The following is a 19,830-nucleotide window of genomic DNA, read 5'->3' on the forward strand; positions in this document are numbered from 1 at the left end:
TGTGGTGCAAGTGATACAAAACGGTAATGTGCGCAAATGTTCTTTAACTACTAGGAAGTATCTTCCCCCTGAAATTTCCTTAGGCAAATCTGAGGTGGTCAGGTGGAAAACTTTTCTTAAATTTGATGAATTGAGATGAAATTACCCTTTTGAGAATGGAAACAATAAGATATTGTGAACATCTTTCCACCCCTCATTGGTTCCATGGCTTTAATGGTGTGGTTACTGTGTGTAGGTGATGAGCGAACACACACAATCTCTCTGAGTCAACAGGCCGAGCTGACTGTTCACCGGCCAAGCTAAAACCCCCAAGGGAGTTTTCCAACTTGTACTGAGAAAGGTCATTTGAGCGTCCATGTGTGTGAACTTATTTGTACAAATGCATAAGTATAATTGCATACGCAAATATGTTTGTGTGTGTGCGTGCGCACATTTCCCACCTCTGCTGGAATTTCCCAGCTCAGTCTCTGAGGGGGGGGCAGAGATCGTTCCACTTCTCCTCTGCAATTTCCATCGGTGGTGTAACCAAGCTGAAAGGCATCCGTTGCCAGGGCGAACTGCAATAAAGGACCACTATTATGACCTAGCCTTAAGGAATACCGTAAACAGCTCTCACATTCTGACAGATTTAACTACCTCACAAAGAATCATAGGCCATAACGAGAAAGTGTGGGAGTCCACATGATCTTTGTCTTAAAAGTTTACCGAAACCTGTAGAAACTCTACAGAGCTGTGATTTAAATGAAGTTTCGATCCTCCAGATTCAATTCAGTGTCCAGGGAAACACTGGATAATCAGTGTATCTTGAATCAACCAGGACTGAGAACGGGACTAACTTATAACATTATAGTCACATTTGGCAATTTCAGTGTTTATTTGAACTAGAAGAGCTTTTTTCATGGCCATTAAAACAAGTGAAAATCCTCATTGTCACAAGTAGCTTGAGTCATGAATGATTCAATGATCCATTCTTTATTCCACACCTTATTCTTTCTTAAGACTAAACTGACATAATTCTAAGGAATGAGTATGAACAACTGGGTTGATCTGGTGCAATGTGGAAGACCAAATGACCCTGCTAGATGCTAATGTTAAACAGGGAGGATTAATGAGTAAACTGAGGCCTGTCCAACCCACCTCCCAGAGATGAGCCACAGTGGGAGCATCTGCCCAGGAGTGTTCCGCATTCAAGCCATTCTTCCCATTCTTATAGACCACCACTGAGAAGGACTTGTCAAACCATCTGTGTGTAGAGGTGAGGGTGAGCGAGAGAGAGAGGGAGAGAGAAAGAGAGAAAGATGGGAAATTAGCCAGAAATATGGAGAAAACTGGGACAGAAACCAAGACAGAAATAAACAAAAACACTGTGTGATCGAGTGTGTGTGAAGAAGATGAACTCTGAAAGCCCATGATGGCGCACACACACACACACACACACACACACACACACACACACACACTTGGTGTCAGAATCTGCAGCTGTACTACCGACCTGTCGTAGCATTTCCCATGTAGAAGGGACTTTGCGTAGCGGTCAAGGTTGCCCTCGGGGTCATCGCCCATCATTCCCTCCTCCTGGTCGTCCAGCGTGACGAAGAAGGCAGCCTTGTCGATGCAGTCCAGTGAGCGCTTGTTCACGCCAGAGCTGAAGTATTGCTTCCGGACATGAGCCCACGGCACCCTGAGGCACGGAGGAGAGGAGGAGGATAGGTGAATGAAGGAGAGGAAGAAGGAGAGAAAGAGCAAACCAGCAGGGAGAGATGAAGAGGAGATGAACACCTAAAAATGTCAACGATACTGAATCATAGCATTTCAAACAGACAGGACATAAGCAACTAACACAATGCTAAACATCTTTGACAAGTGTTTGTACAGTCCTGGCTCTGTAGCTTTGCCAGGAGCGTAGATGGAAGGGGTAAAAGGAAGATGAAATATAAAAAGATGAAAAGTCCTTTTTACATAAAAGATAATGCAAAGTTGTGTAAAAATGTCTATATTTATGGTTAACATTGATATTTATGGTACTTTGCAAAAGGAAATATTACATTTATTGTAAAACTATTGTGTTACAATAAATGTTCCTCATTACTGAAATGCAACTTTACCTGCCTACTGTATAAAAACTACACTGTTCCTTTAAATTAACAAGCAGATCCATGATGCTTGGGACAAAAGGTTTAACATGGAATCCAGTTCAGCTGTTTTCTCTTCTCTCACATCATGATATTTGTGCTAATGTCATAGAATCTTACAGTGTGGACCATCATTACCGATATGCTGCGGTATTTCAGTAATGAGAGTTAATTCATTCAAAATGGAATTAAATATATAAAACATTAATTTCATTTAATGTACTTATTTGCGTAAATGAAACAAAAAAAATCTGATTTTTTTTCTTACTAATGGTCTACTAATTGTCATTCCCATATTGGTAATGAGAATTATTTTGGATCATGCCACCATAACATTGGAAAAAAAGTTATATTAAATTGTTTCACTATAATACTTGTATCAGAAAATAAAAGTTCTATTTAGTCACTAAATTACAAAAAATCAATCAAATGAGGTAGATAATATTTTGATGTCAGTTTGCAGGCTTCGTGAGATTCACCCTTATGGCTGCTTTTCTACAGAAGCACTTCAGCCACATGCAATGCTGACAGTGCAACTGAACAGGAAGATGTTGAACCCACACAGAAAGTCACATGCTACAATTATGAACAGGTCTCATGAGCAATTCAAAAGAACTGCAAATGTCATTGATCAAGCAGTGAGAGACCAGACCCTCAGACCACTGATCTTCACAAGTGAAGAATAACTACAAACCCATCTATGCTGAGTAAGGGTTGTTCTCCAATTAAGTGCATCTTTGTCTTATCAAGTCATATCAAGTGTAGTGAAATTAACTGAATAACAGTGTAAGTAAGATATTGTATTATATTAGGTTAAACAAGAATTATCATGATTGATATATTCACTGAAACGATTTTGCCACACTAGCACACCAGTCATTAAAACATGGGAGAATGACTACACAAGCCAGTCATGATCTTGAATCTGAGCACTAAATGTCAGTAGGTCACAGCACAAAGACAGGAAGTCTGCCTTGACTGCAACAGCACCAGCAACCTCAACTTTCTAAGAAACAAAATGATGCCTATACAGTGCTGTAACCAAGACACTCAGTGTGGAAACTAGTGGCTGAACCTACTTCAGCTCCTTCCTTAAAGACATACAAAATACATCCATACAGTCATATTTGACTAGTGAGATGTGAAATTGCATCATGGTTGCTCAAAACCAGGGGGTCAGACTTTAAAGAATCAATTTCAGACGGTTAGCAATGACTATGTTGGTGCCAATATGTCTATGGCTAATCAGAGTAGGGTTCTGGCTACTGTGGTATAGAGCTGCAACAATTAATTGTCAACTATTAAATTGGCAAATTTAAAGGATAAACTATTAACTTTTCTGAGCATTTCTTTTAACAGAAGAAAAACCAGAAAATTCCATTTAGAAATTCCAATATTTTTTCACAAAAATGAGCCCTCATTTATATTACTAGCTAAGTGCAAAGTTTAAAAGTCTAACTAGAGCTAATTTTATAGTGAGGCAAAATCAGTTAGCTAACTTAACACTTAGGAAGATCCTAAACACAAACATTAATGAGTCAACTCAATGCTCACACACCATAGCTTCAGTCCATGCACCTTAAGACACCTGGCTCTTTCACTGACTTTGTACTTTGCCCATTGTTTAAATAAGGGCTATAAATGTTTACTAGCTAAATAAATAATCTTTACATCGTGTTATATATACAATTATATAGCAGAAGATTGCAACTGTAAGACTGTTGTAAGCGGCAAGCTGTATTAATTTACAGCCGTAGAGTGTTAGATTGCGCTTTCCCACCGATTTTGTTCCTTTTTACTTCTCTATAGGTACAGCATATGATAGTTCACTGCTGGCAGAGGCCTCAGAAATCACCTTAGATACATTTCTTATATATTTTTTACCTAGTTGTAGGAAATACGTTCATATTACAAGTGATAGAATTAAGGTGTGACTTAATGCTTAGTTAATGCTATGACATGTAAAGTTAAGCTTGCCGAACTTTACTTGACTGTGACTAGCCTACATTCGTGACACTCCCTAATGATCACCTAAATCCCATGAACACACAGATAACTCTTACACCAACCTTATTTTGTGCCTTTTATTCATGTTTGTTTAAAGATTTAGTAAGTATACGCCCTTTTCACTCCCCACTTTGATGCAGCTCCATTATATCCAGTATTCTGCCTTATTCTGCTCAATTTTTCTGCCTTTTCCTTTCATTTGGCTATTGCATACAGCAGACAAACTGCATAGATTTCAAACTTAACACAGGTTTATGTTTTATATGTTTAATGGTTTGTGCGTTGTATGTCATGTGGTGGTCTACAAAGTGTGAAGGATGTCCTGCCTCCTAGACTAGTTCACCTATGGGTACCAATAAAGTAACCTGAAGTCACAAACTCATTTTGACCTATGTTATTTCAAAAACTACAGGAAAAATGGGATTTTAATGGCATGGGAGTGATTGTATTTCCAGAGCCGCATGTGTGACCACCATGAAGCTAAACATCCAAACCTTAGTGTCAACCTGGTCCATTGCCATGATTGCTGGGCTGAATGCACTAGAATGTGCTACAGTAATTAACCAGTCACTACAATCTAGATGGAGTTGTAATCCATTACTTTGTGTAATCATTATGTCAACACCCCAATGTGGATACCCATAGCAACCTGGACACAGAGTCTGCATGTGATCTTTTGGACCTGGAGGAGGAAGTGCTCCCTCATATACCTCAAACACACAAATACGACACAGAGCAGAGAGCAGAGAGCTGCCGACAACATTTAAGTCTGTGGTCACATCGTTATTGCTTAATCGGTCAGATTGTCTCTAAATAAGTAGGCTAGTCTTTTGCATCTGTTTGCAAAACACACACACACATACAGTACAAACAAGTGTTTGTGTGCAAAGGTACAGTATACCACCCTAGAGTTATAAGAATAAGTAGAATAAAGTAGAATAAGTGATAGCATTGCATTGGTATTAGCTTTTTATGTGATATCACCCTATATGTCTATTATATGCTTATGCAGGGATATATATTTCAGGTGAATAGGCAAAAAATCTTAACGAATAGAAATCCCCACAAAACCTCCACAGCTGATTATTTACATTGTGTCAATGTTTTTTGTATTGGAAGTTTTCTGAAATGTTATGTATAAATATGTAAATGATCCATATCATTTGCATACATTTCAAGTACAGAAATCTTAAAATTGGATAAAGTCAGGTTCAAAAGTCTTGTTTGTGATACATATTAGAGTGAAATGTTAATCATTGCGTATTTCAGTCATGTCCCCAGAGTGTAGCACTGTAGCTGCCTGGCCACTGTAGCTGTAAGCACCCATTTTCTTTTGTATTATTTCGTATCGACAGTACTCGGTGACTTTGAAAAATGGAGATCCTAAATCCAAGCAGAGATGACCTCAATCCAAGATTCTGTACACACACACACACACACACACACACACACACACACACACACACACACACCCACAGATGTTTGACTCACCGGTCTCCAGCTGTCAGGGCACCGAGCTTCTCTTCTCCGGGGAGCGGTGGCGACGGGTCATCCAGAATGCGCTGGATCTGGAACTGGATCTCCCGGGGGGACAGCAGCCGCCCTGCGCGGTACACCCACAGCCTGAAGTAGCGCCCTTTGTGGTACACTGCCACAAACTCACTGTCATGCCAGTGCTGCAGGACATCTGAAGGGCAGAAATGAGACATGCATGAGATTACGAAAGTGGACATACAACTTGACGGTGTCGATTGGGTCGACTGAGTATCAAAAGATAGTTTTTCCTTTTCAACTCAAATGTCAAGAATGTAATACACTTGTGTGTATTTCACGGTGCTAAGGTGACGATGGATTAAACGAATGTTGAACGTCATGCTGGTCTGGCAAACTAAATAAAAGACACCTTATGCATCAGTCGAGACTCTCTCTTTTGGATCCAAGGGCTGTTACACAAACCCCATATTTTGAACTGTGCATACAAAGATATGACATAACAGATATCTCAGATCATTATTCAGGTCTTTAGGCGCCACCCAGTGGTCAGAAAAAGAAACACTAGTGTGGTCTTTACTGGTGTTACCTGGTGTAGTTTTTTATTGCTTTACATACATCAGCTAACCTTAATTGATTTAATGGGTTACACATTTATATAAAAGTGTGGAGTTCATGCACTCATGAACATTTTTTCTAATGAATGAAGTAATTGATAATTTGTCCCACCAGAAAAAGTGAGCATTTTCCCACACCTATAAGACCTAGCTGCAAATATGTGTGTGTGTGTGTGTGTGTGTGTGTGTGTGTGTGTGTGTGTGTGTGTGTTACCTGTCTCCTCTCCTGGTAATCGTGTGGTGTTAAACATTCGTTCACACTGAGCAGCACATAAAGGGATAACAGTGCCAGGGACTCGACTCTGAGGGCGTGAAAAAGAAAAGCAGAGAGAAGGAGAGAGAGCGAGAGAGAGAGAGAGAGAGAGAGAGAAAAAAACACATACACAGGAAGTCAGGAATGCCATTTTATGCCAGTTCCATAGCAAGCTGGTTTCTGACCAAAGTCCACATGGGAAACAGAGCACTGAGCTCTAAGTTTACAAGCAACTAAACATCCGTTAGCCTGACCACTTACAGGTTTCAGCTCCTCCCGGTTGACCTTGCGGCGGTAGAGCAGCAGCGCGGTGATGGTGTTTCCTGCCCGGGCCGCCTGGAGTGGTGTGGGCGTTACATACAAGAAGTCCTGTGCCAAAGAATGTGACAGTCACAACATACCACAACAAAAATATAAAGTTGATAAACAGCTTACAAAGCTATACACACTCTGCACTAAGCAACTGGTTAAGATGGACAATAAATGGAACTTCTAGCTGAATTACAACAGTGGAAGCACTCATGCTACATTAAAATGTGTTATTCAATGTTATAATTTGAACATATGGCATTACTGGAGAAGGTGAATGGGATGGATGGTGTGGCACAAGTTTCTTCTTGCGATGAGATATCAGCTTTTGCGATTCATTTTGCTACACGATAACATTACGTGGCACTGATGACTAGTATTAGGTGATATGCAAAAAAGCTAAATTTATGGTTTTTCAGTGTTATGGATGATTCACAATGCTAATCTTTTTTGTCTACATGGATTCAAAACAAGACTTGATTCAAAAATAGTTTTCCTTACGGTATTCAAACTCCACTGTTTGTTTTCCAGTAACTAGGACCATATGTACAATATCAACAAAAGGGAACACACAAGACTGCTATCTTACTTTTTACATTCTGAATCTAAGAACACACTCTAGGAGCAGGTGTGAAACAAAAAAAAGCAACAGAAAAAAGCAGAACTTGCAAGCGTGCCAAATATTAGAAAAAATATTAGAAAAAATACTTTATTAAAAGTTAAAATTAGAAACATGCATGCTTTTGTTTCAGGTGTTGAACAAGTTTGTTGTGCTACTCCATTTAGCTCAAATAGAGTTTTTACAAACTGTACACAGCGCGAAGGTCTGTTCCATATCTACAATTGGGCCACAGGAGTGCATTTCAACAGCAATTCCTGAGGGGAACACCAAAAATAGACCCAAAAATACTGTGTCACATCAGTGACATAACATATTCTTAAAGGAGAATTCCGGTGTGATATTGACCTAAAGTGTATTGAAACATGATACCGAGTGTGAACGTATGTCTCATAGCCCATCTTGGCTTGTCCCCTGCACTCCAAAATCTGGCGCTAGTTAGCCGATGCTACCAACAGCTTTTTCAGTAGTGGTGCTTCGGCATCGGGCTAGCCATGCAAATAAATCACTGTTTTACACCCATTTATGAGGCTCAATGTATCTCCACACTTCATTGGTAGACTTCCGAGGGCCCTGACATTTAAAACGAGATATAAATCAGTGCAAACGATAAAATAATTCAGTGGAAATGCATGGATTCCAGTTGCTGCTACTGGAAGAAACTGGAATCCATGCATTTCCACTGAATTATTTTTGGAATCTGATCCCTTATCATACCTGTTCATTCTTACTCGTTGCTCGACTTATCGTGACTAAATTCAAGATGGCTGCAAACGTTAAACTTCGTGAAGATACTGTCTGTATAAATCGTCTTGTAAGTAAACTACCAGTGCTTTTTCAAAGTTCTCAATGTCTCGTTTTAAATGTCAGGGCCCTCGGAAGTCTACCAATGAAGTGTGGAGATACATTGAGCCTCGTATCATGGTTTTGTGGGGATTTGCATGGCTAGCCCGATGCCGAAGCACCACTACTGAAAAAGCTGTTGGTAGCATCGGCTAACTAGCGCCAGATTTTGGAGTGCAGGGGACAAGTCGAGATGGGCTATGAGACATATGTTCACACTCGGTATCATGTTTCAATACACTTTAGGTCAATATCACACCGGAATTCTCCTTTAACTAATCAAACCTGCTGAATTGACTATAGTTGTAGTTTTAGTTATTCTGTTGGTATAAGGAAAATGCCTTGATTTAATAATGCATGACCTCAAATAATGTCAAACATACATGGCACATATTCAGCTTAATCATCTGAATTTGTTAAATGGAACACATTTGCAACTTTGAATCAAGGAAAATGTCTATCTTTCTAACAAACTATCCTGAAATGTCATATGTTTACAAAGATAATTGGCAGAAGATGTCAGCTCTGTTTTCTAAGGAATTAAATTATTTCAGATGGACCTTTGACCAAGTGGACATAGGAAGATCGGTCGTATGCCTATGTACTGACAGTTCACAGGCCTGCTGCTGGCCGTTTGGGTGCCCTTAACATAATTGCTTTGAGTGAATGGCTTCCTTCTTTTTGTAAAGCATGACAAGATGTATACCAACTTCAAGAAACTTCTGATATTAATTGCCTTAAGTCATCTTATAATGCAGGTTTGCCCTTCCTCGCTAATACAGAAATATGTGCGCGCATAGTTTAATTTAAAAAAGACCACCTCTAGTGAAAATCAACTTTTTAACCTAGTTATGACCGTATCAAATTTGTTACGTTTTGCGAGATACATCATGAGTAAAATAAGTAGTCAATAGGCTCATTCAACTTCATACGCAGGTAAACATGATGCATGTTGGACTTAACACAATACATGCTGGTTAGAAATGCGGTGCGACTTTCTCTGGCGCGACGGACATGACCAAGATCTCACATTGTCACATGATATAAAGACCTTGCAGGAGCAAGGCGCCTGCAGTCAACACCTGCAGTTGCTCTCCTCTGGCTGCACCAACATGGAACCGCCTCTGTGATGACAGAACTTTGCCCTAATTGGTCCCCAGGCTTCACTGATGCATGACACGTGTTACAATTTTATTCAAAGAATGCAATGGCAATTTTAGGCAATGTGTAGGGGCACTCAAGCATTTCATTTTAGCACCCCTGAAAAATAAAGTAAAACATGGATATTCCCATCGCTTAGATTCTGTCTCTAACAAATAAAGCAAACGCCACGCAATCTGCCATTGTTTTCACTGAAGCTACTGGAAGTAGAACGTGTATGACTTCATAGCAGCCTTTTTATAGCCTACTCAACCCCTGCAGTCATCAGAGGTTCACGTTAACGTATCGAGTCAGGCGTAGTCAGCCGCAATAAAGACGCAAACAAACTAGCAAACATGCAGCTGTAGCAGGCAGTGATTGATTTTGACTATTATCTGCATGTATACAGAGAAGGCTTAGCAGGTCCTGGCCGTTTGCCACTAAGAGGAAACCCGAATTATTACTGAAAAGGTAAAATCACTGAGAAGGATGTTCAAAGGTGTTAAAATGTTAGTTTTAGAATTATACCCTATCCATTAGGAAGGCAACACATATAAATGTAGCCAAAGTGTTTAATAGATACGTCACTAGGACCATTTATAACTGAAAAATCAACACAGTCCAATCAGAGAGCTGAAAGGGTGAGAGGAAGATGGTGAGTGGTGTGCTTTGGAAAGGAGGAGGGCTCGCTGACACATGCTAAAATTCCCTGAATTCTGTTCCTCTAACCTTGTTTAGGCCTTAATTCAGGAATCTCTCAGCATAGTGCCACAGGGGAATGGATGGAACCAGAGAAACAGCAGAGTGAGAGGGGTTTGAAGGACCACATGGAAAAGGAAGAGCAATGGTAAAGAGATTTTGAGAGGGAAGTTATGTGGGAGAGAATCCTACCATGCCATAGTAATTGCTGTTAACCATGATGGAGTTTCGGCCCCGGAGGTAAATATACTCCTCCCACCAGTCACTCACCTAAAAAAAGAGGGAGAGAGGGAGGGAGAGGAGAGAGAGAAAAATGTGTGTCAGGCATTTGAATTAGTTGCCAGGTTGCTTGTAACATTTCAAACAAACAGTTTCAGGTTGCGGCATGTCAAACCTCGTCTCCCAGGCAGCTTAAATATGTGCCTGTGGCCTTGCTCCTAGAGTGGAACTAAACACACAGAACATCGCAGTTCCCTCACGGACAAACAAAATGCCCTTAACTTAAGCATTATAAACACAGTGGTCATATCGCTTGGGTTCACCAGGAGTTTCCAAATGCAGAGGCTGACTCAGCAAATTCAACAAACCAGCACAAAAAAACACAGTAAACCACTGAATGACCTACTTTAGATTTTTTTTTTTAAATTTCTTGTTATATTTGACCAATACAACTTATGCAACCATCCGAAATTCAGCCTGTTCATCTGTAAGGCTTTCTTGCAATTAAGGTTTTGTATCAGATAACTCTGTGAACTTTAAAAACGCGGTACCAGAGTGTCACTCACTAAATCTGCATTGCCTTGGGCAAGTCTACTTCCTGCGAGTACAACTGACCAGACGCTTCATGGGTCATGTCCATCCTGAGAATGCCACCAAAACTAGTTCTGCTGTTTGTCAAAGCTGGACGAGGCAAGTCCTGTCAGAGACACAATGGGGGCAGCCGTGGCCTACTGGTTAGCACCTCGGACTTGTAACTGGAGGGTTGCCGGTTCGAACCCCGACCAGTGGGAACGGCTGAAGTGCCTTTGAGCAAGGCACCTAACCCCTCACTGCTCCCCGAGCGCCGCTGTTGATGCAGGCAGCTCACTGCGCCGGGATTAGTGTGTGCTTCACTTGTGTGTTCACTGTGTGCTGAGTGTTTCACTAATTCACGGATTGGGATAAATGCAGAGATCAAATTTCCCTCACGGGATCAATATACTGTATATACAGTAGAGACAGGGATTACACTGTCTGTCTCCATCAGTTTAGTCTGATTATGATCTTTCTGTGATCTATTGAAAGGCAATGCAAATTAGGAGAAGTTGGGATGTGTAAATGTGTGTAAAATGCAAATAAAAACAGAATGTGATAATATACAAGTCTCGTAAACCCAAATTTAGTAGCAAAAAGTACATAGACAACATATCAAATGTTGGAAATGAAAATGTGGACTATTTCATGGAAAATGTATGTTCATTCTGAATTTGATGTCAACAACATGTTTCAAAAAAAGTTTGGACAGGGAATGTTTACCACTGTGCTGCTTCACCCCTTCATTTAACAACATTCTGTCAATGTTTAGGAACTGAGGAGGCCAGTTGCTAGAGTTTTGAGAATTAAATGTTGTCCCATTCCTGCCCTATACAGGATTGCAGTTCCTCCACAGTATGGGGTATTCTTAATCATGTTTTTCATTCCATGATGCACCTAATTTGACAGGTCTGGACTGCAAACAGGCCATTTTAGCACCTGGACTCTACCTCTATGGAGAAATTTGTTTACATACTGTACTTGTTTACAACAGTACAATACTGTTTACATAATGTGCAGAATTCATTGTCCATGCTGTAGGCACTAATGCTCCTCCACACCGTCATAGATGTTGGGTTTCGAACTGAGCACTAAAACAAGTTGGATAGGTTGGATACTTGGATAGGCCCTCTCCTCTTTAGCCCAGATGAGTCTATGATTTCCAAAAAGAATGGCAAACTTTGATTGGTATAACCACAGGACCTTTTTCCACTTCACCTCAGGCCCAGATAAGACGGTGATATTTTCTGTATCATGTCTCAATACAATTTTGGCTGTTGCATGGTTTAAAGTTTTTGAATTGAGTATCAAACTGGGCACATAGACAATGGTTATCGGAGGTTTTCCTGAGCCCACATAATGACTTTCTTTACAGAAACAAAGAAATGAGGTCCAAAAGACCACAGCCATCCAAAATTGTTTTTCAGCTCTATCCCTTGTTTGCAACGAGTTCTCTGGATTCTTTGAATGTTTTAATTATATTATGTCCTGTAGATGATTAACTCCCAACATTCTTTACAATTTCATGTTAAGAGGCATTAAAATGACATTGTTTCATAATTTGTGCACACAGGTTTACATAGAGTGATGAATACCCCTACATATTTACTTCTAAGAGACTACACAGGGCTGCCGAGTTAAAGAGACTAAATAACATCTCTGAACACTGCTCCTGCTCAGACTAGTGGCTCTTATACACATGAAGGAGTGGACCAGGTAAATACAGAGATGATGCACAATGAAATACAATTGTACACAGAAAAATAATCCGACACATCCATTCTGTTTTTTTTCACATGCAATACATATGCTATATTGAACTGCAAGGACCCTTATTTGAATGATGGGCAATGTGCAAAGTCTCAAGTCTAAATAAGCTAAATTGATAACTAGGCAAAATCAATTTCCTAATTTCATACCATGGGCAAGACCTTAACTGCAAACATTGATGAGTGCACGCACATGCCATACGATAGCTTCAGTTCATGCAGAAGAACTTTGCTAGTTGATATATTTTGTTGATTATACTTTATCCACCATTTAAATTGGGGCCCCAAGACACACATTGCTGGGGTACCATAGTCGAACTGACTCTGATCCCATGTGCTCTATAGTTTCCTGCTGTGACCTGGCAGTGTGTATAGTTTCTGTTACTAGTGGCTGCTTTACATTACTGGTCCAGACTTACATAGTTGGTGGCCCAGAGGGCTTTGAGCTTGAGGTAACGCTGCAGTCTGTTTCCAAGATTCCTCTCAAACTCAGCACCCAGCTTGGTCAAACGCTCAAACTCTTCATCACTGACAAGTGGACGCACAGACAGAAGGTACTAAAAGACAGGGAGATAGAATGAGAGAGAGGATGAGAGAGAGAGAGAGAGACAGAGAAAGAGAGAGAGAGAGAAACAGACAGACAGAGAGTTTTAATGTTTGAAAGGTAGGCACATTTCTTTCATGCATTAACCTTATCCAATAACACTTTTTTTTTAACAATAATTGAAAAAGCTGTTCACACTGTTTTGACAACATCAATGTGTCACATTAAAGGATAATTCCGGTGTGATCTTGACCTAAATTGTGTTGAAACATGATACCGAGTGTAAACGTATGTCTCATAGCCCATCTCGGCTTGTCCCCTGCACTCCAAAATCTGGCGCTAGTTAGCCGATGCTACCAACAGCTTTTTCAATGGTGGTGCTTGGCATCGGGCTAGCCATGCAAATAAATCACTGTTTTACACCATTTACGAGGCTCAATGTATCTCCACACTTCATTGGTAGACTTCCGAGGGCCCTGACATTTAAAACGAGACATTGAGAACTTTGAAAAAGCACTGGTAGTTTACTTACAAGACGATTTATACAGACAGTATCTTCACGAAGTTTAGCGTTTGCAGCCATCTTGAATTTAGTCACGATAAGTCGAGTGACTAGTAAGAATGAACCGGTATGATAAGTGATCAGATTCCAAAAATAATTCCGTGGAAATGCATGGATTCCAGTTGCTGCTACTGGAAGAAACTGGAATCCATGCATTTCCACTGAATTATTTTTGGAATCTGATCCCTAAACTTCGTGAAGATACTGTCTGTATAAATCATCTTGTAAGTAAACTACCAGTGCTTTTTGTTCAATATCACACCGGAATTCTCCTTTAAGTGAAAAAGTGTGCCTAGAAGTGTGATCCTAGCCTTACTTAAGTTACCTTCTCATCAGCGAGTGAGAATGACTAGGGAAGAATAAACATGGAATGTGTGCTTTTTCAACACAGGAGTACTTGACCTTTGTCCCAGAAGCCACCAATATGAGTCACATCTGTGCACCATAGATGTGTGCGCACACACAAACACACATACAAACTACACACACACACACACACTACACTCACCCGCTGCAGTGTGTCTTTGATGGGTGGGACAGGCAGGTGTGGGAGAGACGTCTGATAGCTGTACAGTAGCGGTTTCCTTCCTGATAGGAGCCTGACCAGAGGCTGAAAGAGGGAGACCATATGAGAGGGAGAAATGGAGGGGAAAAGAGGCAGATAAAGAGATGGAAGAAACCAAGGATGTCTCTTAAAGTAGTGTAGGGTTAGGTCTGTTTTGAATGATAATTTTGTTTGTATTGATTTTGTCATTCAATACAAGGAGCAGTGCTCAGTGAGAGCCTTTGGCTTACCACTATAACTTTTTTCTTTTATAACCTGTGAACATACATACTTCCTTTTTTTTAATCTTAGTGCTGTTAGCATTCTCAAATAATTCAGAATAAGAAGTCAGCCCAAATGAGCTATCTGTGCTACCACAGAGCACCCTGCTCCAGGTCTAAACTCAGAGAGAGAAGAGAGGAGAGACAGAGGTGTGTGGGAGGGGATGGTGTTACTGACCACCCAGACTTTGGTGGCAGTGGAGATGCGGCCGTGCTGCTCAAACATCCAGCGGTGGTAGGAGAGCAGCAGCTTGAGGCAGAAGCGCAGCGTCAGGATCAGCGAGAGCCACAGCAGGGTGCTGAAGAGCAACGCAGACACCATGGTCTGGCCCTGAGAGCTTAGAGACAGACTGAGAGAGAGCGAGAGAGAGAGACAAAGAGAGAGAGAGGATGAGGGGATAGACAGATAGACAGACAGAGGAACAGAGAGAGAGGTGGTGTGATTGCCCAACAGAGAAATTAGTGAGGGGGTGAAGTAAAGGATGGGGGTGAGGTAAAGAGAAGGATAAAGAGGCAGGGAAGAAGATGGGTGTGGTGGACAAACAGGGAAGGTTTTCAGGTTATCAGTGGGTGGGGCAGCGAGAAAGAAAGAAAGAAAGAAAGAAAGAAAGAAAGAAAGAAAGAAAGAAAGAAAGAATGAGGGAACGGTGATGTTGCAAAACAGGATTAGAAAGGGGGTGGAAGTGAGTGAGAGCGAGAAAAAAGATGGGTGTTAAAGGACAGAGGGAGAGATGAGGATAGAGAGAGGGGACAGAAATAAAGAAAGGCCAAAGGAGAATGTAAAACAACCCAGGTATATGGAGAAGAACTTGAATTGCTCTATTTAAAGTAGTTATCGGTTATAATAACATGAAAATCTGCTATTTAACCTTTCTGAGGCATGGAGCCATGTTTACCTCACAGGGCAAGAAGCCAAGAAGCAATTGGAATTATTGAAGAAGGAGTTATGTATTCTAAATTACGTTTCTCTATGGAATGTCATCTGGCACTACTGCGCCCTTACACATTTGTAACTCCCCATTAATGGAACGACCCACCAAGTGCTACCAGAGCAGGAGTGTCCCTCTCTATCTTCAAGCTCTTGAAGACCCAACTCTTCTGAGAGTGCCTCCTGTCCTAACACATCTAACAAGTACTTACTAATATGCACTTCATTTTCTTCCCTCTATCTTTGTCTTCTTCTACCACTATCTCCTTTGACTACACTTTGACTAGTACTTACGTCTCACCCTCTTAAACCACTCTCATCCTCTAGTAGGAGTATCTCTTGTAGTAGTATTTATTGTTACCTATGGTCTCCTTTGCAATGTAGCTTGAATGGTATTCCTCATTTTGTAAGTCACTTTGGATAAAAGCATCTGCTAAATGAATAAACGTAAACTTGAGAAAATTAAACTTAAGAAATGTGATTGTCCATGTCATGTCATATCATTGAGCAGAGACAGAGATGTGAGGGACATTTTAGAGCAGGGTGAGTGTCCAGCTGTGGAGAAGGAGGCTGTATTCTCACCTGAGCGGCAGGTGCTCCTGGATCTTAGCGATAAGACCCATGGAGGGGTCCGACTGCATGTATAAGGTGCTCAGGATCGCTATGACAACAAACAGCCAGGAGGAGGGGCTGGCAGGATAGACACCCTTTATCACACTATTCTGTAGAGACGAGGGGGGGGTCAATGGGTTACATTCAAACATACACATGAAATGTTACCTATCCTTCACTCACCCAGATGCACACACACACACATTTGGATAAGCACACACACAGAATTTCAATATAAAAGTCCCCACACGATAATACATGGGCAGCAGTGAAAATGGGAACACATACTCTCATGCGGCTGATTCTCTTCTTCCAGGAGCGCAAGCCAGACCGGTAGATGTGTGAGAGTGCTTGGTAGGACAGCTGCAGGTCCACCCCCTCCGGTGTGATGGTGAACTGGAAGGCCACAGCCTGGTGGGCTTCCGCCATGACTGTGGGGGAAAAAGATGGTAGAGAAGCCCCCAGAGTCATCAAACAGCAACACACCTGGCTACACACACTGTGGCTTCATAAACTCTCATAAACTCACTCATGTGCTTCAGTTCAAACCATTTGTGAAGTGAAGTGGAAGAACAGGGGACACACTCCTGACACCCAGGTGTGTGTATAGAAAGTCACTTAAAAGACATCTCCAACCTGTGACTGCTAGCAAAGGTGTATACAAAGTGAACCTACTCAGAGCCAGAGAGCTTATGTAAACAAGGCATTACTGGGTTTGTGACATTCTAAAAAAGGCATTTGTGATTTTCCATGAGAGGTGAGAAGACACTGCCTCAGAATGTCCTCAAGGGCCATCAAGGTGTCATTCTATTCTGAACGACTGAAACATGTGGCACGCTCACCTGGGGACTAACCGACCACACCATTCACACAGTTTAACATGCAAACCCTGTGGTAATGATAGATAACAGAGGCAGGTCTGCTGCATCCGTCTCCTGTACCTCACTGGCTCCTGGGGAAGATCACGCGGTAACAGAGTTACACTCCCACTAGATGTTTTGGTGCCACTCAGTAATTAAAGAACCAAAAACAAGAGAAGAAGAAGAAAAAACACAAAGAAGATGTACCGCATAGCGGTACAAAATATGACCGGCGCTCAGTCCAGCACATTCTCTCCATAAAAATAGTTCACGCCTGTCAATTTGTCTCTATGCTCTACTCTTGCAACTCATGCTATGTGTTTGAAAGTGTGTGTGTGGGGGGGTGGGGGGCGGGTGTGGTATGTGTGTGTTTGTGTGGGAGGTATGGTGTAATGGTGTACAGTCACTAGATGTATGTACAAATTCATTTATTTAATGGCCCCCCATGGACAGAATTTCGCCAAACTTGTGAACATCTCAGCCGAAGATAGAGAAAGAATTCTGTGACTTTGCAATTTAACCTAGTAATATTTTCTATACTTGCATGAAAAACTTCAAATGAAACATACTAAATCAAGTGTGCCCACCATGGCACTTTCTTTTGGAAATTATTTTCACTTTTGGGCTTAATGCCATTGAGGGAGGGGAGAAAACAGCATGGTAACCCTTTTAGATATATTTTCCTTCATTTTGTATGTCAAAACTATACCAAGGGAAATGTGTGCAACATAAAAAAAATTGATTAAGAAAAAAGTTGCCAATATCTTTCATAATTACTTTCAGATTTCAAGAGCACAAATCTACTGCCTGACACTCCACTTGTCATTATCTTCAGAATGCTTTTGATTGTTTCAAACATTTGATCTAGGCCACATAGAAACCAACTTTAACCTGATTTGTAAACTTGAAGTGATTGGTAATCAAAATGTGTGTGATCTTTCCCTCCTGTACAGCAGGAGTCAGTCTGGCTTAGGAACAGAGGAGCATCTCAAACTATAGGCACTGCAGTAACCATCCTACTTCCTTTTCTTTCCTTGTCCACTAATGAATGTATTTACGTGCAGTTCAGGCATGTATGTACATATTTGTCCCCCGTTGTCCCTGTTGGAAGCAGGAATAAGTTACTGTGTTAAGCAGCACAGAGAAGAACAGCATTGTATGAAACAAGCAGCCCCACAACTCATGGCTGAGAGAGAGAGAGAGAGAAATGAGAAGGGAGTGAGCACAAAGACTTCTCACACTCTGCTTAGAGGCCGGCCAGGGCAACAAGCACAAGTGAGAAAGCAACGCATGAGAAACTGTCGGGCTGGTTAAACGTGAGCCACAGGGGGAACTTGCTCTACAACAAACGGATTGAAAGTAAATACTGATATGAAGTGTGCTACTTTGTTTATCTCTCTCTCTCTCTCTCCCTCTCCCTCTCATTCTCATTCTGTGAGTTGATATTTCATTTCAATCATGCAAGAAACTCAATCGTATTTAGGCCTAACGTACATAATGCTATAAATATATCCTGTGCCCATCCTTCTCATTACTTCCTCTCGACACAGAGCATTGTTGTGACGTAATTTGGTCTCTAGCTGAAACTCTGTTAGGCGGTAGCCTACTTCATACAGTTCAGCCCCTTTCAATTAAATTGTGTCGCACTTTTGCTTTACACGTGTTTTCATACATAAAGCTAAGTTTTCCAGGGCTGAGGGAGAGGGAAATAGCTAAATAGGTAGTTTTACTGAAAGTAATCCTGCACTGATAGATAGAGGTATATCGACAGGTTGTGTTGACATTCGCCATGTTAACTTCTCTCTTCAAAGAGACCACCCTTTCACCGTACCTAGCCTACATTTAATTTATTCATCCATCCATTTACAGGTCCAAAAATAAACTGTAAGGAGAAAATGGAACAGCTAACCTACATACTAAAATGGACCAGCGAAAGATGAGAAACTCCAACACATAACCATATATAGACAAAACAAAAAATCTCCCTCAAAAACTGGAATAGACTACTCCCTGACTCCCCATACAGAAATCCCATGAAAAACGGCACTTAGCAGCCTAGGGTAGCCTAATACTACGCATTTCAGCAGAACTATTTTACACTGAGCGCATTAATTAATTCGCACTCTCCATCCGTCAACATCTAGCTGTACGCTTTTACACAAAAGCAATTAAGCCACGATGCATTTGATGATTGTTATGTTGCAACACAATGCAACATACATATGCTATAAACGTTTCGTACGATAAAAAGAACAATTCGTATAGTGAACCTACCTGAGTAGTTATCTTATTTATCCGCTAGATCTCGGAAAAATCCGAACGCGAAGGCCAGTTGTCCAACACAGATGTGCAGTCCAATCGTTACCACCCTTCTATTACAGATACAGTAAGCAGACCGGCGCCCCCCACACACTCGGTGGCAATTCATTTACATACGCGATGACGTCATCGACTTTCATGCACGCTCACGTAGAGGCACTGTTTATATTCTTGTGGTTACACAGGAAGGGTCCTTGGTTGGCTTCCTTGTTAAATCTTCACATTTAATTCAGTTTTTTACAATTTAGTTCAACATTCTGTTTGGTCTCCCATTCTAAACTTGCTATTTATGCATAATTTATCCACTTCAGATGAGACCATACCATGACAGCAAAGACAAACTGAGAACACCTTTCCTCATTATGTTGTTTATTGTTTTTATCACAGGCAATAATAATAGTGCACTTTCATTTTTAATTATAATACAGACATTTTTCTCATTTTCATCATTATTATAATGCTTTTCCCCAATTGATGTCAATCTTTAATATGGAAAAAAAGTTTCTACT

At 41.0% G+C, this 19,830-nt stretch overlaps 1 protein-coding gene across 1 annotated transcript in view; it reads right to left on the reverse strand.

The window, feature by feature from the left end:
* cpt1a2b (carnitine palmitoyltransferase 1A2b) overlaps nt 1-19,400 on the reverse strand; it is a 25,949-nt gene extending 6,549 nt beyond the window's left edge. Inside the window, exons 1-13 of the mRNA XM_042085214.1 lie at nt 19,277-19,400; nt 16,431-16,573; nt 16,113-16,252; nt 14,781-14,952; nt 14,286-14,387; nt 13,091-13,228; nt 10,303-10,380; nt 6,762-6,869; nt 6,462-6,549; nt 5,631-5,826; nt 1,493-1,681; nt 1,138-1,243; nt 441-557 (exon numbers count right to left, since the gene is read on the reverse strand). Coding sequence (XP_041941148.1) covers nt 441-557; nt 1,138-1,243; nt 1,493-1,681; nt 5,631-5,826; nt 6,462-6,549; nt 6,762-6,869; nt 10,303-10,380; nt 13,091-13,228; nt 14,286-14,387; nt 14,781-14,952; nt 16,113-16,252; nt 16,431-16,571 — 1,575 coding nt within the window. The 5' untranslated portion in view covers nt 16,572-16,573; nt 19,277-19,400. The remainder of the gene's footprint in view (nt 1-440; nt 558-1,137; nt 1,244-1,492; nt 1,682-5,630; nt 5,827-6,461; nt 6,550-6,761; nt 6,870-10,302; nt 10,381-13,090; nt 13,229-14,285; nt 14,388-14,780; nt 14,953-16,112; nt 16,253-16,430; nt 16,574-19,276) is intronic.
* Nucleotides 19,401-19,830: the final 430 nt, after the last annotated feature.

Source organism: Alosa sapidissima, chromosome 3 (genome assembly GCF_018492685.1).
Source record: "Alosa sapidissima isolate fAloSap1 chromosome 3, fAloSap1.pri, whole genome shotgun sequence".
Classification (NCBI taxonomy): Eukaryota; Metazoa; Chordata; class Actinopteri; order Clupeiformes; family Clupeidae; genus Alosa; species Alosa sapidissima.